At 32.1% G+C, this 26499-nt stretch overlaps 1 protein-coding gene across 4 annotated transcripts in view; it reads left to right on the top strand.

The window, feature by feature from the left end:
* LOC123672277 (phosphatidylcholine:ceramide cholinephosphotransferase 2-like) overlaps positions 1-26499 on the top strand; it is a 93984-nt gene that overhangs the window by 9719 nt on the left and 57766 nt on the right. Inside the window, exon 1 of one of the 4 annotated variants that reach the window (XM_045606333.1) lies at positions 21731-21921. The exons of 1 other annotated variant lie outside the window; for it this stretch is intronic. In XM_045606333.1, coding sequence (XP_045462289.1) covers positions 21905-21921 — 17 coding nt within the window. In that variant the 5' untranslated portion in view covers positions 21731-21904. Of the gene's footprint in view, positions 1-21730; positions 21922-26499 lie in introns of those variants that run through there. 2 more of the 4 variants (XM_045606329.1, XM_045606331.1) reach the window with 2 other exon arrangements.

The following is a 26499-nucleotide window of genomic DNA, read 5'->3' as shown; positions in this document are numbered from 1 at the left end:
CTAGAATTTCGTGTATAATAAGGGAATTGAATAATTTATGGAGTGTTGTGAATATATCGCATTGGTTGGGTGGCATTTGAAAATAAAGGAAATAATGGGGGGAATTGTAGAATCGGTAGAAAAGTGTAAGGACACATCCCTCAAGGAAAGGAGAAGCGCTAACCATAGACACGTGTTTTGGGCTTTTGGCCTCATCAGTACGGTGAAAAAGTGTTCCAACACTTGGTGGAAACAACAAACAGACGGAGTCAATAACAGAAGCCAGCCTCCCACTCGTGGTTTTGGCAGGCAGACCCTATGGACTACAGGTTAGCTCTTCTCCTTGAATAATGTGTCCTTAAACTTTTTCTTTGTTATTTATGAATGTTACATGACCTTGGAAGTTTTCGTTCAAGAAATGAGCAACTGCAAACACCTTTCCGGCCGGAAAATTCTCAATTTTTTTATATAGGTCACTTTGAATACTAGATAAATTCACCCAACTTACAAGATAAATTCAATCTACTCACAACAATACAATTATTATACAATTTTCAATATGCTGTAATATAATCGAAAAAAGAATTATACAATACAAAATACAATAAATACTTCCTCCGATTTCATGAAAGCGATCTGATATTGAAGACTGCGCATTTCATGTAGCATATTATATAAAAACATATAAAAAACTGTGACTATGAACTAAACAATGACTTGAAACAATCAATAGACTGATTTTCTTTTGATAAAATAAAGTTGACTACATCTTCAAATTTGTTTTAATTAGTTGATAATTTTCTAATATAAAGCGGTGAGATATTGAACATTTAAGCTTTTAAATGGGTTAAAAAAAAGCTGACAATGGCTTGAATACATAAGAGGCAATTTTATATTTTTGTTCAAGTGCGACCTAGTTTAATATGAATGTGATATACTAGGAAATATATTATGTTTGATCTTCAAAAAAGAAGACAGACTGAAAGAAACATACAGATTTACTGTAAGTTAAATAAACTGAGATTGAAATTTAATTCAAAAGTAAGATAAAATATCAAAGTTTACTGAACAATATTTCAAGAGCTGAATTTTGACAGACCTGTAAGTTATATAAGGCATTCTCATAGGCACTTCCCAAATGGTTGAACATACTACTGATACATACTAGCGATCTATATAAACCTATGAGAAGCCCATGATACGAAATTTCTATCAACTGATGAAACCTATAGAAAATCTTTCTGACTTTATGACATAAATAAGAGATGTGATCACCCCATTTCAGATGTTTTGATCTGTGCGGTTTTTTTTATAAAAGGAGAACGATCACACTGTGGCTTTAGGCAATGATTCTCATGTATATGCAAATTTGATCGTGATGTGGTTGATCTAAGGATGTAGCAGATTAAGTCATAAAGTAGGTTTTCAATATATTTAGACTCAGTAGACTTTCACTTCTGTCAATTCTGAACAGTACAAATACATTTTTCAGCTTTGTTATAAGCTAACTTACTACCTTCACACAATAATACCGTGTCATCAGCTTAAGATATAACATTACAGTCATCTACCACCTTGCCTATTTTTTTGATGTATATTAAAAATATGTTTCATCCTAAATAAGTAGCCTTATCTTGTTTTGGACTTGAAATATTTTATATTCAATGTTCCTGAATACACCCGACGCATTCGCCATTTTGTCACGCTGAATTTTCTTAATTTGATCACTCTTTCCATATTAAAACGAATAACCTAAATGAAATGTCACAATTGAATGATTCTCTAACTCTCTTCAAATTTCCTCTTTCTGAATGTGAGATCACATAACAACGTGCAACAGGTGAAAATCTTTAACAAAAACAATTTAGACTCCACTATTTATGAGTTGTCCAAATATACAACGTTTCGAATATTCAATGTCGATATGACTACCAATTCGATCAAAATAGAATATTGGATTTGGATGTGAAATATCGCCTCATTAATACCTGAAAATATCCAAGAAAAATATCAAAAAAATCATCACATTATTTCGGTGATAAAATTTTGAGTGTGACGATGAAATGACCATTTCAAACTTCTTGTGAAATTTCAAGAGGATCACATCATCAAAACCGTAAAAATGTCGCCTGCTCCATTCATGCACCAATTGAGACTTTGGAGACCACATTATTATATATGGTCTTTCCAAGTGCGTAATTGACGCACGAATTAACATGCGCTCGAAATCGTTTAGATCTATATTAGCATCATAGAAAACTCGACTAGAAGCATCATTCAAATATTTTCGTTTACTGGACTATGAGTTAGATTATAACATATATCAGCTATTCTTCAGTTGAAAAAAACGCACCAAATAAACGACTTTATGATACCTATCTGTAAGCCAATACGTTGATTCTTCCCTTGAAATATAGTTGAGGCCATATATAATCGATAATATCGCATTCTAAATTGCCTTGTTGAACGAAAAAAATGATATCACGCAACTGTAGCTAGTGAACTAGTAAAAAATGCGTGTGTGCCAGCAGGAACAGAATGATTCCCTATTTTATAGCCCAACCGACAAGTTGAATAAGATTCTAATTTTACGAATGCATATATTATTCCGTCTTCCTCTATAATATAATTTTTCTAATGAATACATACCTACATAAAAAAATATAATAATGAATAATATTATATAATGAATATAATAGCAAATCTTTACATACCTACAATTCAACTTTGTAACATAATTTGAAAATAAATCATGGAGTTTGAACTTGTATTTATTAGTCATTCTAAATAAAAACTGTTGAAGTTACGAATTATGTTTATTGAGTAGTTACGATGAATGTTTTTCTGAGACAATTTTTTTCGATGAATACAGAATCAACAAAATCATAACATTCTATATAGACCTAAAACAATAATCGAGAATAAAAGTTAATTAAACAGGGATAGATCAAATACCGAGTCGCCAAAATTATCTTAAACAAAATCTAATTAGTAACCACACCAGTATTTTAAACATCTCAGCAGCAAACCAGACACCATTACTTAAGTTATATTCTTTTCGAAACATCGATTTAATAAATTGAATTTCTTGACCCATATCTGCGAGAAAATTCTGAAACAGTATAGACAAACCCTACACAGACCGTTTTTTAATAGTTATTTATAATACAAGTGCAGAAGGCATTGATATTCTTCCACGAGTTCAAAATTCAAAAACGAGCCACGAAGTGGCGAGTTTTGGAATGAACGAGTGGTAGAATGAGCCTTCTGTACGAGTATTATACATTATTTTCTCTAATTCATTGCATTTTCATTGAAATTAATGAAATATTTCCATAAATATAATTTAGCGATTTTTGCATTGAAAAATGTTGGTTGGCAGAACTGATTTCTTTAAGGCAATTTGATGAATTGACAGATAAAGCCGTAGCGGAAAGTTCGGAGTGGCAACATAGAATAATAAAATATAACCATGAAAACTGTGCGTTTCTGATATATTCTCGCACGATTTTGTTCTATAAGATGTGGAAGAATGAACGGAATAACCACAGAATTAGAGAAAATTATTTTAAGAAGTTAAGTTTGCACATTTGAAATCACACTCTTTAGATAATTGCTCAAGATTATTGAAAATGATAAACCGAAATAATCTTCTTCTTGATAGTACCAATCTGTTATCGGATATTGGAGACCATTCTGGCTAATCTACCAATTATTATTGATACAAGGCTATTCGTTTAACTTAGGTGTGAGAGTGTTGAACAATCAAAATCGTAAAATATATCAGTATGAAAATTGCAGGAATAATTTATGTATATTATACGAATTTTAAGGTCATACAGATTTCGAATTCAGACTTCAGAGTATTTGCACTCATCTTGAATAAATGGCGCTCCGCCTCATTATTGTCAGCAATTGAGAGATTTTCTCAATGAATTGTTTCCTGGGAGATGGATAGGTAGTACGGGAGGACCAACAGTATGGCCACCTAGATCACTAGATTTAACTCCACTTCATTTTTTCTACTACAGACATTTAAAATCAAAGGTCGAGGAAATACTATACCAGTATTTCCTATTTCCAGTATAACAGAACAGAAGAGTAAAATAATAATCAAAGAATAAAGTTCCGAACGAAAACTGAACGATTGTGTGGTCCTTATATTGGTCATCGGTTTGTTGTGTTCTCGCAAAGATACCTTATATTTAATTTGAGTGAAGCACAATAAAATACTGAAATTGAAGCCATTCTGGCACTTGCAGTAAACTAAAAATAAATATGCAGTTTTAGATATTCTACCACATTAGACTTCTTCTGATTACCATTCCCATTCGAATTTTTGAACTAAACTTGCAGAGACCTTAAAGGTTACCTCAAACAAATCGCACTGAAAAACTGGAGATCTGTATCCAATAGATACAATTTCAAATGCAAGGAGGGATACTTGACGGATACGCGATATATAAAAAGGCTTGAATTCGTAAGATTATTTACACGAAATGTTTTTTTTGGTAAAATGTTTTTCCAGCAATGTAATCTAGTGTTCATAAACAACTGTTAATACTCCTACAGGTAATATAATGAATCTCTAGAAAGCTATTATTCATTTCGAAATCGTGGAGTATTGGAATAGTATTGTTTAGTAACATTATTATCGTATGCTGTGAGTTTAAAATATATGAGTGTAAATTTTTTTTATAGAGAAAACCGGGAATATAATGATTCCAATCAATTCGAAGAAACTTCTAATGAATAATTTTCAGAGCAGTAATCTAACCATGTGGCAACCACTTCCAGATTGACTCATTCCAAATTCTCTCTGAAGGTGTCATATACCTGAAAAACAAAATGAATCATTATTTTCTCGAAGAATATTACAACTCTGATAATTTTTCAACAAAAAGCGACTCATGAAATGAAAATAATGTTCAACATCTACTGAATCGAACTTTTGACTGCTAGATTACTGGTAAGTCCTACAGTAGTAGTAAATCAAATCTTAGTTGAATTAAAAATAATTCATTTACATTTTGTTGTACAGTTTGTAGTACATTTTGTTAAATATGTGAGACATTTTGTCATAATAGTTCCTACATCAAATTGTCCACTATAATTTCATTACTTATTGATAAACTTAATTCATGACAACTTTGTATGTGTCTTTTTTATAGTATCGTATAATTTAGTTGTTTGAAGATATTACGGGAAAATAAAAAACAAAACCGTGCTCAAGATAATTCTATGTAAACAATTTGAATCATATCATATTATTATTTAGCATTTTTAGCAATTACCTAATTTTATATAGTAAATACATGGGTAAGTAAATACAAATACAGGGTATTAGTGAATATATTCGACAACATTCGGGGGGTAATTCTGCATTAAAAAATAATGAGTTTTCCTTATAATTCTGTTCGCAAATGCTTCGTTTCACGAGATTCAGAGTTTCGTGTATTGATTAAACATTATTTTTCATGGAAAAAATACAAGGACTTAAAAAGTAATATTCCGATGCTCTGAGGTGGTGAATGCTCTGATCGCCCGAATTCGGCAGTTTATTCAGAGAACATCAAAAAAATCCACGAAATGGTTTTCAGGATCGTTAATTGAAGTTACGTGAGATACCGGTAGAGTTGAAGATATCAGAAGACAGTGTTCTCACTTTCTAAAACATTTGCTGGCAAGGTTATGGCATCCGTATTTTGCATGGTTCATTGTTCATAATAATAATAATAATATTTATTTAATTCAAAAAAATATTACAAAATAAAAATTGAATTCGTCAATAAGAAACATAATAAGAATTGGAAAATACAAAACTATTCACTTCAAAGTATTTCAAAGAACAAAGAAATCATTCAAGGAATACGGCTCGATTTCAATTATCAGAACGTGGAGTCTTATTTTGTATTCTGGAAGGTCCAGGATCTTATGGAAATCTTTAGGAAGATCATTGAATAACTTCATTCCCATATAGAGGGGAGATTTTTCAGTCAACGTCAATGAGTGGCGAGAAAACAAGAAAGGCGCGGTATTCCTTGTAATACTCTCGGTTTTGAACATTTCGAAGTAGCTGCTATGTTGATACATGAAAATGAGCAATCTGTATACGTATAAACCATATAGAGTCATCAGCTGATGTTGCCTGAATTATCCTCTGCATGATTCCCTGTAACCTAAATTAAGCATAGATATTAAAACAGCTTTTTGTCGCAGAAATACAGATTCAGCATTTGAAGAGGTTCCCCAAAAAATAAGGCCATAGGTCATAAGCGACTGAAAATTAGCAAAGTAGATTACTTTCAAAGTTAGGAAATCAGCGCTAGTTCTTAGTACTTTGACTGTATATATAACGGAGTTCAGACGTTTCACCAAATAATCAAGATGGTCGTTCCATTTCAAATGCTTGTCCAAATAAACTCCTAGAAACTTTGTAGCCTTGGATAGCTTTAATTCTCCATCTATGCTAGTCCGAAGCTCAGTGAGCGACTGGTCACATTGGAAAGCTACACACTTTGACATGTTTAGTACAAGTCGATTTTCTGCGCTCCAATTGTAGATGGTACTCAGGATTATATTAAATTTGTTGAACATAAATTTTAGGCTGGGGGATGAAATCAGGATATTTATGTCGTCAGCAAAAGAAATAAGATCAATCGAAAACCGTTGATCATTTAGCAGTAAAGATGGCAGGTCATTTATGTATATTTAAAACAGAAGAGGACCCAAAACACTACCCTGTGGTACTCCTCTTTCATTCAATAATAGAGAGGAGATATACTTTTTGTTATTTACTGAAATTTCAACCATTTGAGGTCTATTTTTTAAATAACTCTCTATTAATTTCAGCTGATTATCTCTTATACCATAGATGTTCAATTTTTTTATCAATATATCTGCATCAATACAGTCGAACGCCTTTGCCAAGTCTAGAAATAGTCCCGTTGAAACCTCCTTCCTCTCCAACGCCGATAAAATAGACTGATATAATTCAAAAATCGCAGTTTCAGTACTCTTTCATTGATTGAGTATCTTGACAAAAGTAAAACCATCAACATTGAATATTATATAACGTTATTGGATGTATTGAGTGAAGAAGGTCAAAGACTTACCCTGTTTAAATTTAATTAAAGTAGTAGTCTTTCAATGTCAAGCCTAGTCAAGTATTTATTTATCAAGTACATTCATTGAAATTTCATTCTATTAAGCTTCTATCAAGCTATTAAGTAGCATGATATCAAGTCAAGGACGGATCCTTATACATACAGTATATGGTCGAACGAAAACTTAACACATCGATTTTCCGGCTTTAAAATGAAAATGTGGAAAATCACTTTGACCCGTCAATTTCTGATTTGAGCGGGAACAACTTTTCCTCTCTTTGTATCCCCGGTACTGCAACCCCCTAGCTGGGGTGAGTACAACCCCTCGATTTTAAAAAAAAGAGATGAATGGTGTCGCGATACCTAATTTACAGATCTTATCGATTACTATCTGATCCTAAAATTTCTCTTCAAAATTTCCATCTATAATGAAATGACAGGTAAAATAGTGAAAGAGTACTTACTATTCTAAATACCTTTGGAATGTGTCGGATACGAATAATATTCTGGTCTCTGGAGATAAATTCCAAATTGCCTCTTTCACTATTTTCGATGTCATTTCATTGTTGATGGATATTTTGAAGCGAAATTTCAGGATCAGATAGTACTCAATACGATCTTCAAAATTAGTTGTCGCAACACCCCTGATCCCTATTCAAAATCAAGGGGTTGTGCTCACTCCCGTTAAGTTACGGGGATGAAAAAAGCGAAAAAGTTGTTCCTCCTCGAATCAGAAATTGACGGCGATTTTTCCACACTTTCATTTCAAAGTCGGAAAATCAAGGTGTTAAGTTTTCGTTGGAACACCTAGTATATCACTATTGAAGATGACGGGTTTTTAGTATTTAGTTCAATTATGATTTTATTGGTTAGTCACGACGTTTCATGTCAGTACTTTCTTCATTTTTATTTCCATATTAACATCATAAACAACACGACTAGAAGCATAATTCAATTAATTACCAAATAAACGATTTCATGACATCTATAAGCCAATACGTCGATTCTTTCCGTGAAAAATAGCTGAAGCCATATAATCAATAATATCCCAATCTAAATTGTCTTGTTTGATGGAAACAAAAAACATCACGCATCTGTGTCATTGAATATGTGTTTCAAAACATGCGTTTTATAATTTTGTGTGGTCTGTTATCCTCGAAAGATTCCAAAGGTGTATTATTAAAAATAACAAACCAAAACAACAAAAAGGAAAACGAACCGAATACGCCTCTGGCAGCAGACAAACTGGCGTCGTAACCCTAGGACGTCTGGACGCTCAGGACTACATACCCCGCGCAGGACGCCATCCTAACCTCAAATCGAATAGGTCCTGAGTGAGGCCATACAAATTCGGTCAAGTGCTGTTTCTCTTATAAGTGAGACGTGGAATTTTGAAAACGTTTCCAAAGTGAGTCCTACGTTGATAATATAGATTCAAATTTAGTTGCATACTTTGAAATTCTCATTTCTAAGTCGAATGTCCTGATGTTTCGTACTGAAGCCCTTTCTCAGCTTTCGTTAACAGTATTACGCTTGGGTAAGGTTAGGAATGTCAATCAACCCATTTCACAACCATTCATGACAACCATTCATTGACAATTACGATGAATGGTGAGAAAAAAAACATAGTATATGGGCTCGTTCCTTGTTTTGCCATTTTCGATATTCAAAAAGCTGAAAAAGTTGTGGATTTCTTAATTTATGCTTGCGGATAATTGAATTTTCTTCTTTCCGAAAATGGTGTCTTTATATCTGGCTCCAGAATCAGATCTCTTTTATTAACTAATGAAAGGAAATAGCGAAAATGATGGTTGCCATTTCTTTTCGATTGTAAATTATTTGAATAATAGTAGATAACTTGCTCATAGGTAGGTACATGAATGACAAACTGACATCAGCTTCGTTCTGTATTGTTTTCGCAATCCACTATCATAACATCTGATTATTGATTCGATCTGTTAGTTATAGTACGATGATTCGCTCCCATAGTCCCACTTTGAAGTGGAAATAAATGCTACGATAAATATCATAATTATTACATCATTGTGCCAAAAATTTCACTCTTTAATATATCTATTTTTGTGATTGGTTTTTTGTCTAGAAATGCAATTCTTAATTTTTATTAACCAAAACTGTACAAATTAAATAAACGAATAATGAATATATTTTGGTTTATGACTACTCTAATCAATAAATCCAGATATAAACAGTTTCTTTCAGCAAGCCTATGAGTTCTAAATGGAAGTTTTCAGGGAGTTTTTTGAACTTTTGCAAATTTTTGAAAAAAAATTTTTTTTTAAATAAAAAAATTCATTAACGTTCGCCTGTCTTCATATTAAAAGTTATTCAATTCAGTAACCAATTTGTGAAGTTTTGGATGATTCATTTTTCTTTTAGTTGGTTTTAATATCTCGTCAATTTGGAATTGTACAAAAAAGGTATGCAGGGTGGTCTAGATTTTAGGGCGAAAACTTTGGCGTTGGTAATAACAACTCTCTTCATGAAAAAAGTCCTATGAACATATATCCTCCTAACAAGCTTCGTTTTCGAGGTACAGGGTGTTATAGTTTGAAAAAAAAAACAGTTTTCTACTTATACCTCTAGTTTTTTTAAATTCACTGTTTTAATTTTTAGGTATTGAAGTCTATATAATGTAATTTTTTGAATTGAGTAAGTCTTCTGCCACAATTATACAGGGGTGTAGATATAGGGGTGCGATTATCCTTTTCTTATTGTAAATCTACACACTGTCTTTTTCTCAAAGAATTGTTTCATTTCTGAAATCAACTGAGCTACATTAAAAAAAAAGTCACTTGAATTGTTTTCATAGAATGTTCCATTTTCGAGATAATCGCCTACAAAGCAAACACTATTCACAAAAATCTGCAAGAATTAATTTTCCAAATTTTCCCATGGTGATAAATGAATGAACAAAAATTAGCTTATTGTATTTTAACGATTCCAGATGATATTTAATTGAACATTTCTGAAAGAAGCTCAAACAAGAAAAAATTTTGGGAATATTCTGTATTGTTCGAGTTTTTGATGAATTTTCTTTCGAAAATGTTCAATTAACTTTTGTACTTTCATTTATCACTTATGGGAAATTTGAAAGATTAATTTTTGTAGATTTTTGGGGATATTATTTGCTTTGAACTCGATTATTTCGAAAATGGTAGGTACATTCTAGTTTCCAGGACTGGCATAGGGAAATTTCCACATTGAATTTGTTCTCGAAATTGGAACACAACGTTTGGCGTTTTATAGAGAACGAATCAGTTCTGAACTGGAAAACTCTCCAAATTTCCTAAACTTGAATTGTATTTCTATTGTACATGACATAGAATATGTCAGATGCAATACATACATATTATGTTTTACTGAGTCTAGCCACGCTTTGTTCAGGAACCACCATATAAATGATACTGATACAGGTCATTACTTTTAAAACAATTGAGCGAAGGCATATCATAATTTTCTCATGAATATTCTTTATTTGAAGGAAAATTTCATATAAATTGTGAAGAAAATATTGGTTTCATAAGGATTCACAAGTTTCGAGTAAAATGTCAGACTTTTTCCTGAATCTGCAAATTGCTCTTTTATGGCTTTTATTGTCACAAACTGGTAGAAGTGAGTTTATAAAGCCAATAATCAAATCTTTCACGTCACTCGTTATGGCTCAAATAAAAATTTCAACGGCCTGAAAGTTCTTTCCAGTTCTCGAAACGAAATTCCGAAGACTGTATAATTTTATTCATACATAACCTTGTGAGTTTAGATGTTATGGAACAATCTATTGGATGTTAAAGAAATTTTGGGAATTTATAGCTCAGAACTGAGTCGATATCAATAAACCGCCGACGAGGGTGTTTCAATCCTGTGGACGAAATACTATATCTGCAAATACCCACTTTCTGGGGTAAATGTTTTTAAGGGTGCGCTGAATCAGAGGTTAGCCACCAAATGCAATAAAGGATGAAAAGATTTCATTTTTTGGTTTTTTGCTTATAAATCAGAAAATATCAATTTTTGTGGATGACCTTCCCGCACAAAATCAAAGTTAATATAATTTACAACAAATTTATTTCATTGAGGTTTTTTGTCTGATAAACCGTTCTGGCTCAAAGGATAGTTAGTCTAAGATCCCGATATAGAACGACCTTCACCGAGATGCTTATTTGATAAAACGTATTTTATATTTAATTTAACATGTCAATGAATATATCACATATGGGTTGCCTAACAAATTTTAGTCCAGAGTAGGTTTAATTAATAATTAAAAAAATTTTTTTTTCGAACATTTCACCGGTTTGCTTATTAGATAAATTCTATACCAATCGAAAGTATGAAGCCCATAGAATGTGCAAACGTTAGGTTGCCTATTTTTTTCCGGTCACAACTCTCGGTTGCCAGGTATAAACAGGTCAATCTATACTAGCATTTTGCAACGGTCTGACTATTTAATCAAAATCAATATGATTAAAGATTATTTTATTATGAACACGGTGGTATAGGGTTGCCTGCGAAAAATCAGTCCAGAATCCCGGTTGTCGAATTTTAAAAAGTTAAATATTATTGCGAGTGAGGACACAGCATAGCAGCTGTTTGAAGTCAGTCCAGTGAAAGAAAGAGAGTGCGCATGCTATTTGTTCTTGGAAATGAAAAGGATAGCTTCGATGGTGAGGAATATCAGTCACAAGGAACAGTTGTATACAATTTATTCAATGGCAACGTTTCTGAGCATTTAGCTCCTTCATCAGGCTAAAAACAAAATCCAATTTATAAAAAACGGCATGGATCATACAATTGGTGTAGCAATAAAGATAAAAAATACATAAAATGATGTCGCTATACAATAACAAATATGAAATATAAACTAGATGACAAATAACAATGAATATAAATATAAAGCAAAACAACATGAAACAATTATCGCCAGGTCGGCCAAGGAAACAATAAGTTTACAATAAAAAGCGATCTCACCCTATGAATAACGGTTATAAATCATTCGAATACATCGAAATCATCAAAAAAATGTCCATAAAATAAAGAAAAGAATAATAAAGAATAATAAATAATAAAGAAATGAAAGAAAAGGATAGCGATAGACTCGTATACAGTGTGACCAGATTTAGTAGAAATCTACTTTTTTAGTAGATTTTTCGCATTTTCATGGAGTTTTTAGTAGGAAGAAATCCTTTGGTAGATTTCAGTAGATTTTGCTAGTTTTAAAAATATAACCGAGGCGATTGGGAATATGGAAATTCGGATGTCTAGACTGTTTCTATGAATCAATTCATTGTTCATTCTCATTGAGGTTCTACGTTCTACGTGTTTCTAGAAGAACGTACCTACTTAAACATAATAAAATCATAAAACTTCTGTCGGCTGAGAATAAATACGAAGAATGATGGAATATCCGAAGGGTGCCTCATTGAAAACAAGTGGTGTGTAAACTTCCGTTGAAACCATTATCTCACATTTGGTATTCTATTCAGTGGAAAAAAATATGTCTAACTGGAATTTCATCGACAAATTTGGGTGGCTGCATATTTCAGATTTCGAATGCCAAATGCAAGAGAATATTTTCGGCTATTAACCGCATCAAAACAAAAAATAGAAACAGATTTCTAAATAAAAATATAGCATTATTATAACATGCTAAAGAAGGACTTAAAGAGATAGGTGATTGTTGTCGTTTTCAACCTACAAAAAATATGCTCGATTCGATGGATAGTGAAAATTTATGTATGGATATTAAAGACGATGATTTGACTGCAGATTGATACTGATTTTTCAATAATTTTTTTATGTTCAACTGTAGTAATTCATTTCTTCATTTAATGTTATTTTTATCTGAAAGATTTTAGTCTTTATTTCTATTTAAATCCGTTTGTTTATTTAAATATATAAATTTGTTTGTTTATATTTGCTATTTTGATCCTATTTGTTTCTTTTCGGTTTTTTTTCTCCTTTTTTTTTGTCGTTCAAATTTTGAAATAAAATCTTGTTTTATTTTCGCATGAGATATCGCATTTTTATGAGAAATTATTCTGCCAAAGAAGACAGTGAGCACTTCTTAGAAAAAATAAAAGGCTTCGACTCCAACTCCATTCCACCATGCTGGATATCATTAATTCAAAAAATTTCACGAACTATTTTTGTAAATTCCATGTGGCTTAATGCAACGGATCCAATATGCGTGAAACTTCAGCCTGAGAACTGCGGTTGGTTCTTAGATGAATATTTTAAACCAGTAGGATTCATTGGGGATCATTCACCTTTGAAGAAAGAAGACATTGTCGAAAGAACTGAAACGGAGAGTGATGATGACGAAGAAGATTCAGAAGTTGGAGATCATAGTTCGATAGTCCGATAGCCCGATGACTCGGAACCTGAATAATTTCAAAAAATTTTTGTATTTATAATTTTTCATGAAAAACAGAAGTATTTTTTTAATTGTTGTTTTTCATTTTGTCGTCTAATAATAAAGATGAAATTTGCAAGATTAGTATTATATATGTAATACTATAACCTTCTTTTTTAGTAAAGATTCTTTAGTGTCACATAAAAAATATACACACATAAATAATTAATTGACTATTCCTCTATTTCAAAAATTATCTACTCCAAAATGTTGCACGCATACACGAATCTATCGCTATCCTTTTCATTTAGTGTCCCATGAAAAATATAGACACATAAATAATTAATTGATTAAAAAAAATTAAATAACTATTCATCTGTTTTGATAATTATCTGCTCCAAAATAATGCACGCATATATCCTTTTCATTTCCAAGAACAAATAGCATGCGCACTCTCTTTCTTTCACTGGACGGACTTCAAACAGCTGCTATGCTGTATCCTCACTCGCAGCAATATTTAACTTTTTAAAATTCGACAACCGGGATTCTGGACTGATTTTTCGCAGGCAACCCTATACCACCGTGTCCATAATAAAATAATCTTTAATCATATTGATTTTGATTAAATAGTCAGACCGTTGCAAAATGCTAGTATAGATTGACCTGTTTATACCTGGCAACCGAGAGTTGTGACCGGAAAAAAATAGGCAACCTAACGTTTGCACATTCTATGGGCTTCATACTTTCGATTGGTATAGAATTTATCTAAAAAGCAAACCGGTGAAATGTTCGAAAAAAAAATTTTTTTTAATTATTAATTAAACCTACTCTGGACTAAAATTTGTTAGGCAACCCATATGTGATATATTCATTGACATGTTAAATTAAATATAAAATACGTTTTATCAAATAAGCATCTCGGTGAAGGTCGTTCTATATCGGGATCCTATACTAAGTTTATCGGACGAAAAACCTTAATGAGAGAAATTCGTAAGAATTTTATATAAAGGGTGTTATTTTAGAGCTATAGAACTTTAAATTGCAATAAAACAACGATATATTATTCGATTGACATGAATTTCATTTATCCGCAAGATAATCTTGTGGCATTACATTTTAAATATGATTTCTGGGATATGACCGCCACGGCTGGCTCGGATATAGTCCAATCTGGACGTCCAATATTCGATGACTTTTTCCAACATTTGTGCCGTATATCGGCAATAACACGGCGATTGTTGTCTTCCAAATGGTCAAGGGTTTGTGGCTTATCCGCATAGACCAATGACTTTACATAGCCCCACAAAAAGTAGTCAAGCGGTGTTAAATCACAAGATCTTGGAGGCCAATTCACAGGTCCAAAACGTGAAATTAGGCGGCCACCAAACGTGGCTTCCAATAAATCGATTGTGGCACGAGCTGTGTGTCATGTTGAGCCGTCTTGTTGGAACCACAGCTCCTGGTATGATGGTTGTTCAATTCAGGAATGGAAAAATTAGTGATCATGGCTCTATACCGATCACCATTGACTGTAACGTTCTGGCCACCATTGTTTTTGAAGAAGTACGGACCAATGATTCCATCAGCCCACAAAGCGCACCAAACAGTCAGTTTTTCTGGATGTGTTTCGACATACACTTGAGAATTAGCTTCACTCCAAATGCGGCAGTTTTGTTTGTTGACGTAGCCATTATACCAGAAGTGCGCTTCATCGATAAACAAAATAAACTGGACGTAGTGCGCGATACGCATTCCGCACAGAACCATTATTTTCGAAATAAAATTGCACTATTTACAAGCGTTGTTCAGGCGTGAGTCTATTCATGATGAATTGCCAAAGCCCAAAGCCAAACCAAACTGAGAATAAATCACTTGACAGCTGTTAAATCGGTCGCCATCTTGAACAGTAATACCAACTTAAAGTTATATACCTCGAAAAAAAACACCCGTTACTTTGTTCTGGTATAATAAGGTCATTCACAAAAAATTGATATTTTCCGAGTAATATGCAAAAAACCGCCAAAAAATGGAATGTTTTACCTTTTTTTGCATATTTTTTAATGTTCCGTCAGGAAATTTCGGTTGCAATTCAGCAACCCAAAAAACATCAAAACTACCTCAAAACTCTCCCGTGGGGGACCAATCAATTTGACTGGACTAATCGGGTTATAAAATCCAACCTATATTGAATGACAATATTTCACACTGAATTTTGAAGTATGAGGTAGCTGGTAGACTGTTGAGTCTACAAATTCCACTTAAAACTGAATACAATTCTGTACATTCGTTGAGGACTATTCGCAAACAAATTGGCGAATGCGCGTTCCAAGAGAGAAAGGTTTATTATCAGGAATTCCATACTTGTATTGATTCCATTAATTAGATATATTAATTTCAACGTATGCAACTGAGTGCGCATAAAAGAAATTCAGTGAAAAAATTTACAGAGCCGTGAAACTGGCGCCTTTAACAAATATGAAACTTCAATTTGTTGTTGTTGACAGTGGAGAAAAATGGAGGAGAGCCTTATTAAGGTGAGTGTACCTAACAGTTTATATTAGGTAGTTAAAAGAAATCAAATATTTTTCCAATAGATGGCTTCAGTTATTTGTATCTTGCGTTGTATAAGTCCGATCGGGTTCCACTAGATGGCGTTAGGAAGATGAGATTTCGTACTACAATAACTTTTCTGACAGTTTTGTGATTAGTTTACTTAATTCAGTTCAAGCGTATGTCAAGTATATACAAAACCAAAGAGAAAATACGCTACATTTATGGTCCTGATACCGTAACAGCTAATCACGCGCTATTTCGATTTCATCGATTCCGTTTCGGTAATTTCGATGTCAAAGATGCATCACGCACTGTAAGGCCAATTGTCGAAATGTCGATAAAATCATGGACATTGACGAGTCCGACCGTCATATAAGAACTGTTTCAATTGTCCAAGAGCAAAATATTGCACAAAAACGGTTTGCATAAGGCTGGTCTCAAGAAGAAACTCGATGTATGGATCCACACGAGTTAACGCAAGAAAACTTCATGGACCATAGAAGAATTTTTCGAATATCTCGAATAGAAAACGAAATATAGCGAAATATTTGAAATTGTCATTTTTCAGGACTCGTTTATGAAAAATTCTTTAGAGGGCGTTTATGATCTGTAACTCGAGAATGAATTATTTCGGAAAAAGAGATCGGGGATCCTCGAAAAATTTTCCCTAAGTCTTATAGTTCTCGAGATGCTTTCAGTGAGCACCGAATTTGGGTCATCCTGTACAGAGATAATCAGAGACGCCGAAAATGATAAACCTCCAAATCTACAATTCATCATCTTTGTTTGAATTATTAACATTTGAATTGATTCGATATAGGATAGAAGGTGTTTTTACCGTCTGTTATTGCGCATCCACCAACTTACCAATAATTGCATTTCTTAGTTCAAGTTCAAAGTTTTCACGTCACTTGAAATATTCACATCTATAGTAGATATTAGTTCGATAACATATATCTACATATGATGTCATCACTCTTGAATTTACGGTATTGAAATTTAGTGTTATTTGCACATAAGACTTGTGCCTTTGCATGAGCTCAAGCGACGTGCCTACTAATGTAAAAATGATGCGAAATCCCAACACCGTCGATCTCAACGTAACGAGATTACATAAGGGATGATTCATTTATTTTTACCTTGAATGATTATTCGATAAATTATACCATTAAAGTAAACTATAGGGTATAGATAAAAAGCTCAAATAAATGTACAATTTGTAATTCAAATTAATATATAAGATCACATATTATGCTTTGATACAGATTCTTTATAAATTATTGCAATATCGTAGTGGTATTTGAAAAATTTTTAATTAACTTAGTTCACAAAATCTCGATAAGAATTGATAGTACAGTATATTTATTATTTATTTATATATTTATTCATTCCCGTCCTCAAACAGCAAAATTTGATACAGAATTGAAGGCATCGATACTCTGATAAATTGGAGAATTCTGACATGCACATATTCTGGCGATCTTTTTCCTCAAATCATTTTTGTTCCTACTATTGAAGTTATGTTATTCGCTAAACAGATAGTAGTCTGTGTCTTCAATAAATTATTCTTTAATTTGTAAATTATTGTATGATTGTCAATTTCAAAATTTTTTTATACCTACAGAATAGTTGCCAGCTAAAACATCAAAGGTCATTTCTATGTTAAAATCATTTATAAAGACCTGTTGAAATCTCAGGACTTCAGTTGATATCATGGTGTTAAAATTTTCCATCACATTCTGGACTATCAGACACATCGGTTTATACCTACTGTATTATTTTATGTATCTACAGGTGTCCCAAGTTCGAAAGCCTAGAGAATTAGGTATATTTGAATTCTAAAAATTGGAATTAGGATATCGTCCATTGGCGTAACTAGAGTTGACCCTAAAACCCCACTTTGAAAAAGAAAAACCTTTCAATGTTTTATAAATTTTTGTTTTTTTTTAATTGTTACTTAAAATTTTTTTATTTCTTTTATTCTACGGGGGGAGGGTTATGTTCCCAATAACCCCCTCCTTTATTACGCCTTTGATATCATCAAAGCTTGTTTTATATTATCTATGTTTTTACTACCAATAAAATTGGATACCAACCATTAAGAGTTATATTCTGTAACTTTGCAATTTCGAACTTATTTCAAGTTATCTCCAAACATTGTCTGGAAATAAGTTCGAAACTGTGCGGTAATACAATGTAATCCTCAAATTGTTAATATCCAATTTTATTGGTAGTAAACCATAGAAAGTATCTATAAAACTTATTTTAATCAAGATCAACTACCAAATGGTAAAGGCAGAAACAGTTCAATATTACACTGAGAGAAATCCATAGCACTTATTTGTAGGTCATTTATTCACAACTATTACAGCAGATTTATATTTAATATATTCATTAATAGTTAAATTATGTATTCAAAAAAGTTTATTAATAGAGAATAAAATATTTGTTTACAAGGTATTTGATAATATTTAATATATTTCGGTGATAAATAATGTATATGAACTTACGTTATCTCCACAAATAACATAGATTCATTGTCAACAATTTTTCAAATTGTAGTTAACGAACATTTGCTATTTATGAATAAACTCTTACAAGAATTCAATAATTTATTCCCTCAGAATATAGGATTTATTAATAATTAACAAACTAACATAATTCTAGCGATCCAATCTGTGGAAAAGTTCAAGGACACATCCCCCAAAGAGAGGCGCATCTCCTTGAAGGATCTGTCCTTGAACGATCTGTCCTTGAACTTTTCCTTCGATTTGAATTTCCTTTTTAAACATAAAATCTGTGTTACTATGGGCTTATTGAACGCCACTCAGCACATCTGTACTGAATTTTGGGTTTAGACAATACCTCCTAGACTAGGAGGTATTGGTTCAGATCGTTTGTACCTGCTTAGTTATTAGTGATGTTGGCAGAACAGATGCAATCAAGATGACTAGGGTTCAAACCCGGATACCCTCAATATGAACTCTAAAAAATTACCTAGTTTGGCAAACGGTTCTTCTCAGACCCTAACAATCGGATAATAGAAACAACCAAAATAATTATCTAAGAAATACGTTAACCATTACTGAATTGAAATATTATTTTTATTCAGCATGGATACATATTACATATGAATAAGGTTTATTAATTATTACTCAATGATATATTAACCTCAACTATATTTATTTCCTTCAAATGAATATTTCTTCAACATTATTAATATAAGTTATGAATAAATGAAGTGTAATAAATGAGGACTATTGGTGGGATTTCATATAAATTATTTATTTCCATGAAACTAATATTTGTTTGTCCATATATCCCATAAATGCTTTATTAACTATAATGCATTTTCGATAACATCAAATAAACACTTCTCTCAGTGTATGATATTCGATATTTTCTACTGACCTAAAACATTTTTGCGAGATATTGAGCATTAATCCGGTTTTACAGAGAATGAGAAGAATTTTTTCTTCTCTGATACGTTCAAATACATTCTGAATGACCTTCTATTCCAACAGTAGCATTCATCCGAATATTTCTCAAAATATCAATGAAAAAATTGAAAAAATAAGAAATATGTATCTCCAGTAATTTGTTTATTACATTTATTTTCAATATCCTATGCATTAATCATCTATACATTTTTAAAGGAGAAGAATTTGAAATAATTGTCGTGCAACTTTTGAATTCATGACAAATTATCATCGGTGTCGAAAATCGACCATTTCTGCTGTTTTTCAAATTAGAACCCTTTTTTTAATGATTGAGTTGGATTCTATGATAGTATACCAAAATGATTATGCACCCACACTTAAGAATTTTTAGAGAAATTTGAGATTTTCTCGATTCATGTTGTTGCAATCATCAAATCTGTTTCATAAGAATATTTTGTGATAAGAGGGGTAGTTGATTATAGAAAGGAGGAAATTTGAGTATATGAACCTATTTCTAAAAGTATCAAAAAATAAAAAGTATTTACGTAATCTACGGATACAGCATAAATCGGGAAAATCTCGAATACCCGGAAAATATGAAATTTGAGAAGAAAATCACTTTAGAATACCATCATTTTTCCTCACAGAATCCAAAGCTTTCATTAAAACATAGTGTTCCAATTTTAATAACAAAAGTTATGGTCGATTTCTGTTCACCATTTTCGACACGATATTTGAAACACTCTGTGATGATAATTCTTGAAACCTGAAACGTAAAGACTGTACCAGGTAAGCAAATTTCAATGTATTAGCTCTACAACTTTTAAACCAGATGAGATAGACAAAATCTGATACCCCATTCTCGTTCTCTTTTTCTGAAAAACTAACAAGACTAAGTATGTAGTATTCATTTATGGTCACCTCCTTTTGTTTTCGAGTTATAAGCAAAAATTGTAAAAATGGCGATATCGAAAAAAATTATATCTCCGCTAATACTGATGATAGAGCTCTGAAATTAAAACATCAGAGGCACTTTTTCACTTAGAATCCAGTGGCGTGTTCGACTCATTAATAGGGTTTTTAAATACGAAGCTATGACCCAAAGCTTTTTTTTTCAAATGGGAACGCTTGTTTTCTGTGCCATTTTTTGAAAGATCAATTTTTCCTGATTTCAAAAATGTATAACATCGTATCTATGGTTTCTATCAATATAAATATGTAATATGTAGATGTTTGTGTTGATATAAATAATAGAAAATGGTCAAAAACCTTTTTCATCTTTTCCATGGCTTCAACTGTTGATGAGCACAACAAAATAGGAGTTCCTCTAACAGAGCAGTATCCTTTCGTCAATCTGATTATTTCTTGTCATTAATTTCTACAAAATTCGAATTTAGATATAAGTATTTTATAAATTTGTTATCTCAAAATGAATTCACAAATAACGAAAAGATCCACATGATCGAGTGTTTCAATCAAGAGAGTTGTACAGAATTCTAGTGTTCCCATTTGAAACAACATACCTTTGGGCTTTGGGTCATAGCTTCATTAGCTTCTTAATTAAAAACCCAGTTAAAAGGTCGAGCACGCCACTGGACTCTACGTAAAAAAGTGCCTCTATGATGTTTGAATTTCAAAGCTTCATCATCAGTATTAGCGGAGATACTTTTTTTCGATATCTCCAATTTTCGATTATAACTCGAAAAAAAGAAGGTGGCCAAAAATGAATACTACTTTTGCTAGTTTCTCAGAGAAATAGAACAAGAATGGGGTATCAGATTTTGTCTATCTGCTGTGTTTTAAATGTTGCAGTGCTAAAACATCGAAATTTGCCCACCCTGTACATGTTTAGGATATTGAGAATACCTAAATGTAATGAAATAAATTCCAACTACGTATATAAGGTACTCGTTTTTCCTTTTTGTTGATATCTTAAAAAATAAGTATTTGGATTAATGCAACAGTTGAAACGGAAAATCATACAGAATCGAATACTTAATTATGTCAAAGAAAAACTAATAAAACAATATTAGGCACAATATTAAAATATTCCCAGTTCTGCTAATACACATTCGAACTTGGAACACCTTGTAGATAGTAGATAAAATGTTCTTACACAGCTTACCTTTGAAGGTAAACACCCGTAAACATCTATAATCCATTCAAAAACCGGCTTCACCTTCCACAAAACCACAAATGAGTATTGGAGCTGCAACTGTTACGTATTACTCATCAAAGTGATCGCTGCCACTGTTTAGGCACTGTGCAATTGCTAACAGTGATGAAATGCTTTCGAACAGTACAACACCATAAAATATCTAAAGGTCAAAGCCTATACGAAGAGATTGGTTATTTTAGAATAACACCGCATCTCAGTCGTAGTCATGAATTATCTGTAGCATATTCTCAAACTTTCATACAAGTGGGTGTTTTCCTCTCGTTCTAAGGTTTACAACATGGGGTCATACGAAAAGTAAGTTAATTTTTAAAACATGTGACATTCAATTATCCAAATTTCAAAGCATTCCAAAAAAGTTAAAGGTTTGTTGTTTTCATTCTCGAATTATTCTGTTTCTATTGTCTATTTCTATGCGAAATTTTTTATGCTTGCAACTGCGAATAATAAGAACATTTTCAATGCGGTACATGTGTTTGTTTAATTTCATTATCCATTTTTCGTTCACTCTCAATAATATTTGTAAGTCAAATACAACAATAAACTTCACAAGAGTTTCAATTGTGGAGATTGTCACGATCAAATCATTTCATTTCAATTTTGAATCAATCATAGTTTTCGAATTACAATCGACGGATTAATCTGTAGATCAAAGTTTTGTAAAACCTCCCATAAGTCCAAAAAAAAAGGTCATGCTTCCACTCACGAATAAGCAAAACAGATTTGGAATTTGCGTCAAAGCAATATCAAAAAACCTTGGACAGACGTAAATATTATTTCTGTATAAATTCAGTGGAATCCAGTGGAAGTATGACTCATACCCAATCGAGATATTGCAAGATGTAGGTGAATTAGGCATAACAAACGTGTGGTCCGATCATAACAATTCACCTGAATTATAGATATTGAAATGGAAATATTTTCTCCTGAAAAATCTTAGCTGTAAAACTGTTTCTCCGATTGAGGTATAAACTTTTTCAAGAATTTTATCACTAATACCAATAGAGATTCACGGCTTGATTTGATTCAAGCTACTTGGCATGGCTTGAATCAAGTATTAGTAGTTTTTCAATGTCAAATCAAGTATTTATTTATCAAGTACTTGAGTTCTATCAAGCTACTTGATTTTTAGCATTAAGTAGTGTCACATTAATAAAAAAAAAATATGAAATGATAAGGAACCTTGCAAAAAGCACTTTCATTTATTAAACTCTTTTTTATAAAAAAACCAAAAATATCAACTATTTTTAAATGGAAACCCAAATCGAATCACTACAAATAATAACAAAATGAAAAATATAAAAATGAGAAACCTCCAAGCACTTTTTGATTACATGATTAGGCTTTAAGCATGGGCGCCCGCAGGGGGGGCCATGCCCCCCCATGAGATTTTGATTGCCCCATTTTTCAGCACAACACCCTCAATATTACTTTCTCAATCCAAAGGACATGGAAAGAAGGAAAGTAATGGATTCTCAACAATTTTCCGGTTTTCAATGACAATCATGGACGCCTTATCGTTTTTCAATAATTTTCATTTTGCCCCCCCTGAGAAAAATTTCTGCGGGCGCCCATGGCTTTAAGGTTCTGTTAGCTTTACGTTGAGCTAGCAGAAGCCACGATTTCTCCAACAATTTGAGAAGAAAAAATGTTTCAATGAGATAATAAATTAACCTAAAATCATGGCCAAAATAAATCTAAAATTCCAAAGTGGATCTGCTAGCTTCACTGGATTAGACTTTTATTCTCTAATATCTTTAAATATTCCCATAAGCAAGGTATCGCGGGAAAAGATTCACAAGATAAAATAAGCAAATACAGAATTCTTTGAACATGAGTATTTGATGTAATATAGATACAAGATACCTTTCGGAATTGGATCTGAAATTCTAAATAAGAATAAGTATCTAACGAAAACGCTATTTTGATTTTCAGATTAAGAATTAATCATTGCGATTCATGATTATCAATTTTTGTTTTATTGATGCACTTTTGTGATTATACTTCCTTAAAAATTCAGAATTGAACATATTATGCGTCTATAGCCTCATATTAGAATTTTATCTACACTGTGTCCGGAAAGTATGGAACAAATTCATTTTCCTGAAACATGTCGATTTTTTATTTTAATTTACCGTATTTTGAAATAATAATCTAATATACAAGAAGAATTACTCTCGAGTAATGACGTCACCGTCATTTTTTTTTTTTAATGGAACACCCCCATTTTGTCCCAAATTTCCGATTACTCTAGCTGAGCTGATTCCAAAAATGTATCACATGTTGATTCCAATTGGTATAGGGTGAACAAAAATACATTTGTTTTGTGTGTGTTCATAAAGTAACGCGTAACATTTTTTATTAGTTAAATCAACAATATTAATTAAGTACAATAGTTTGGTGTGTGCTCATAAAATAACACGTAACATTCTTTACCAGTTAAATTAACAATATTATCAAAAATACTTACTTGTCTAGCGGTAATTGGTTTGAATGTAATACCCTGTAGTTTGTTACATTCATTACATGTTTTTGAATTGATAAGAAATAATTTCTTTCATATTCTGTCTGCTAGACCACAAGTACCAAACATGTTTGGAAACAGTTCATTTTTATTAATCTAAAAATGTAACAAACTACAGGGTGTTACATTCAAATCAATTGCCGCTAGACAATAAGTATTTTTTATAATATTGTTAATTCAACTAATAAAGAATGTTACGCGTTACTTTATGAGCACACACAAAACTATTGTATTTTTGTCCACCCTGTACCAATTGGAATCAACATGTGATACATTTTTGGAATCAGCTCAGCTAGAGTAATCGGATAATTGAGACAAAATGGGGGTGTTCCATTCAAAAAAATGACGGTGACTACATTACTCGAAACTGTGTAATTCACCCTGTATATTAGATTATTGTTTTGAAATACGGTAAATTAAAATAAAAAATCGACGAGTTTTAGGATTATTTCTTAAAATGGTCTGTTTAGCAAAAAATGAATTTGTTCCATACGTTACGAACACAGTGGATATGAATCTAAATGATAATAATGATTGAATTAATTGAGAATGCAATGAACGAAAAAATCCTATGTAAAATAGAGGTCATCAAAAAAAAACGATAGTGTTATGTGATTATGAAGAGATTTGAATTAAAAACGCTAAAAAATTTTAATGTTTCTAAATCCCCCTAATTTTCACAGTTAGGGTTTTAAATGTGTAACAAAAAACACGAAAATTTTTCGGTATTGTACATAATTTCCTATTTTGCGCAAAATACCACAAAACACCTGGAATATCTATACCAAGCGATTCGAGAAGATAGTTACATAAATGTACTTATTTATGTACCAAAGACATTAAATAGATATATTCATGCCCCAAGAGCGACGATTTTAAAACCCGATGTCTGTAAATCCCCCGAAGGCGTCAAAATCTCTTGATATCAGTGGTGCTTTATGTCATATCTACCAGTTAATTACAACATCCAGAAATTTTAAATTTCAAATCAATTAAATTTTATCATAGTAAACGTATATTAATTTTCTGAGAAGCTCTATCGTTGCTATTAAGATGACTAAATAGACTGGTGTGTCCACTGATTAGATTTTGTTTAAGATCACTCTAGCAGTCTAGCTTCTCAACCGCACGGCATTACCGGTACTTCCATTTTCTTCCATAGGTGACGCTTTTTGATAAAATGTTTCATGAAAACGATATCAGAATTTGATGTTAGTGACATGGGAAATGGTCATAAAGTAATAAACATAGTTTATTACTCTGAGGAAAAGATGCAGAAATCAAGTGAAATACCCCGAATATCCGTAAAATCCAAGAAAACTGGTGCCCTTAAAGGCCCCAGTTTCATTTTAAACTTTTTCAAGAGTGAATGGGCACAACAGCATCTCTGGACATTTTAGATGCAAGGAAAAACTGCTGTGAAGCTTCAAATGTAAACATTCAACAAATGGAAGAAAATTCCTGATGATAACATTGCTAAACAAGCAAAAGGGGCATTAGAAAACTTATTACCGTAAGGCCCAGTTTCACCAAACGGCACTTGATCCCAGATTGATTAAACTCCGCTTGTTACTAAAGCAGGCTTAACAGTGTTTTCTGTTTCACCATGCATCAACCCGTCCGAAGATGATCGCGATTAACCAAATCGCGATTAAATAGTCAGACCATTTGGCAACGTTGTGAACAAAGAGTTATAATAGTGTTCTGTATCGTATTAGCAGTGATGACCACCATTGGCGCTAGGTGTCAGGTGTCATTCATTCATAACTCATAACATTTCAAAACATTTGTCATCTTGTAAACAAAAAACAAAGTTAATTTTTGCCGAAAATGTCGAGTGATGTGCTTCGAAATATCGGAAACTTGCAGAAGTTAAAAAGAAATTATCCCATTTCACAAAACCACACATTCTGGAAAAAAAACTATACATATAAGTAATTTTATTAACTTATTTATTTTTATTAACAAGTTTAACTGCTTCTTAAATAATATTTCATTCAAACATATCAATAAATTATTCTTTGCAATAAATTTCATAAAACACAAAAACAAAGTTTACGTGTATTTTAAATGGGAAATATTGAGCCTATACATATACAAATATGTAGTCATATTTTGATAAAATTGACCCAAAAATTAGAAATTTCCGGAAAAATAATTACATAGACAAGAGTTCCATACTGATAAATAATTATTAATCTCAACTTGAAAGGTTATAATCCTCCAAAAATGGCCGATTAATGCTAAATCGTGATTGGTCGATTAAATGGCGCTTTGGAGTGTGGTGAAACGCTACATTACATTAATCGTGATCTAAGGCCTCACTTAAGAGCTAAGTCAAGATTAAAGCA

Source organism: Harmonia axyridis, chromosome 2 (genome assembly GCF_914767665.1).
Source record: "Harmonia axyridis chromosome 2, icHarAxyr1.1, whole genome shotgun sequence".
In the NCBI taxonomy this organism is placed as follows: Eukaryota; Metazoa; Arthropoda; class Insecta; order Coleoptera; family Coccinellidae; genus Harmonia; species Harmonia axyridis.
Note: the sequence above shows the minus strand (reverse complement) of the source record. Positions and strands in the feature narration are given on the sequence as shown.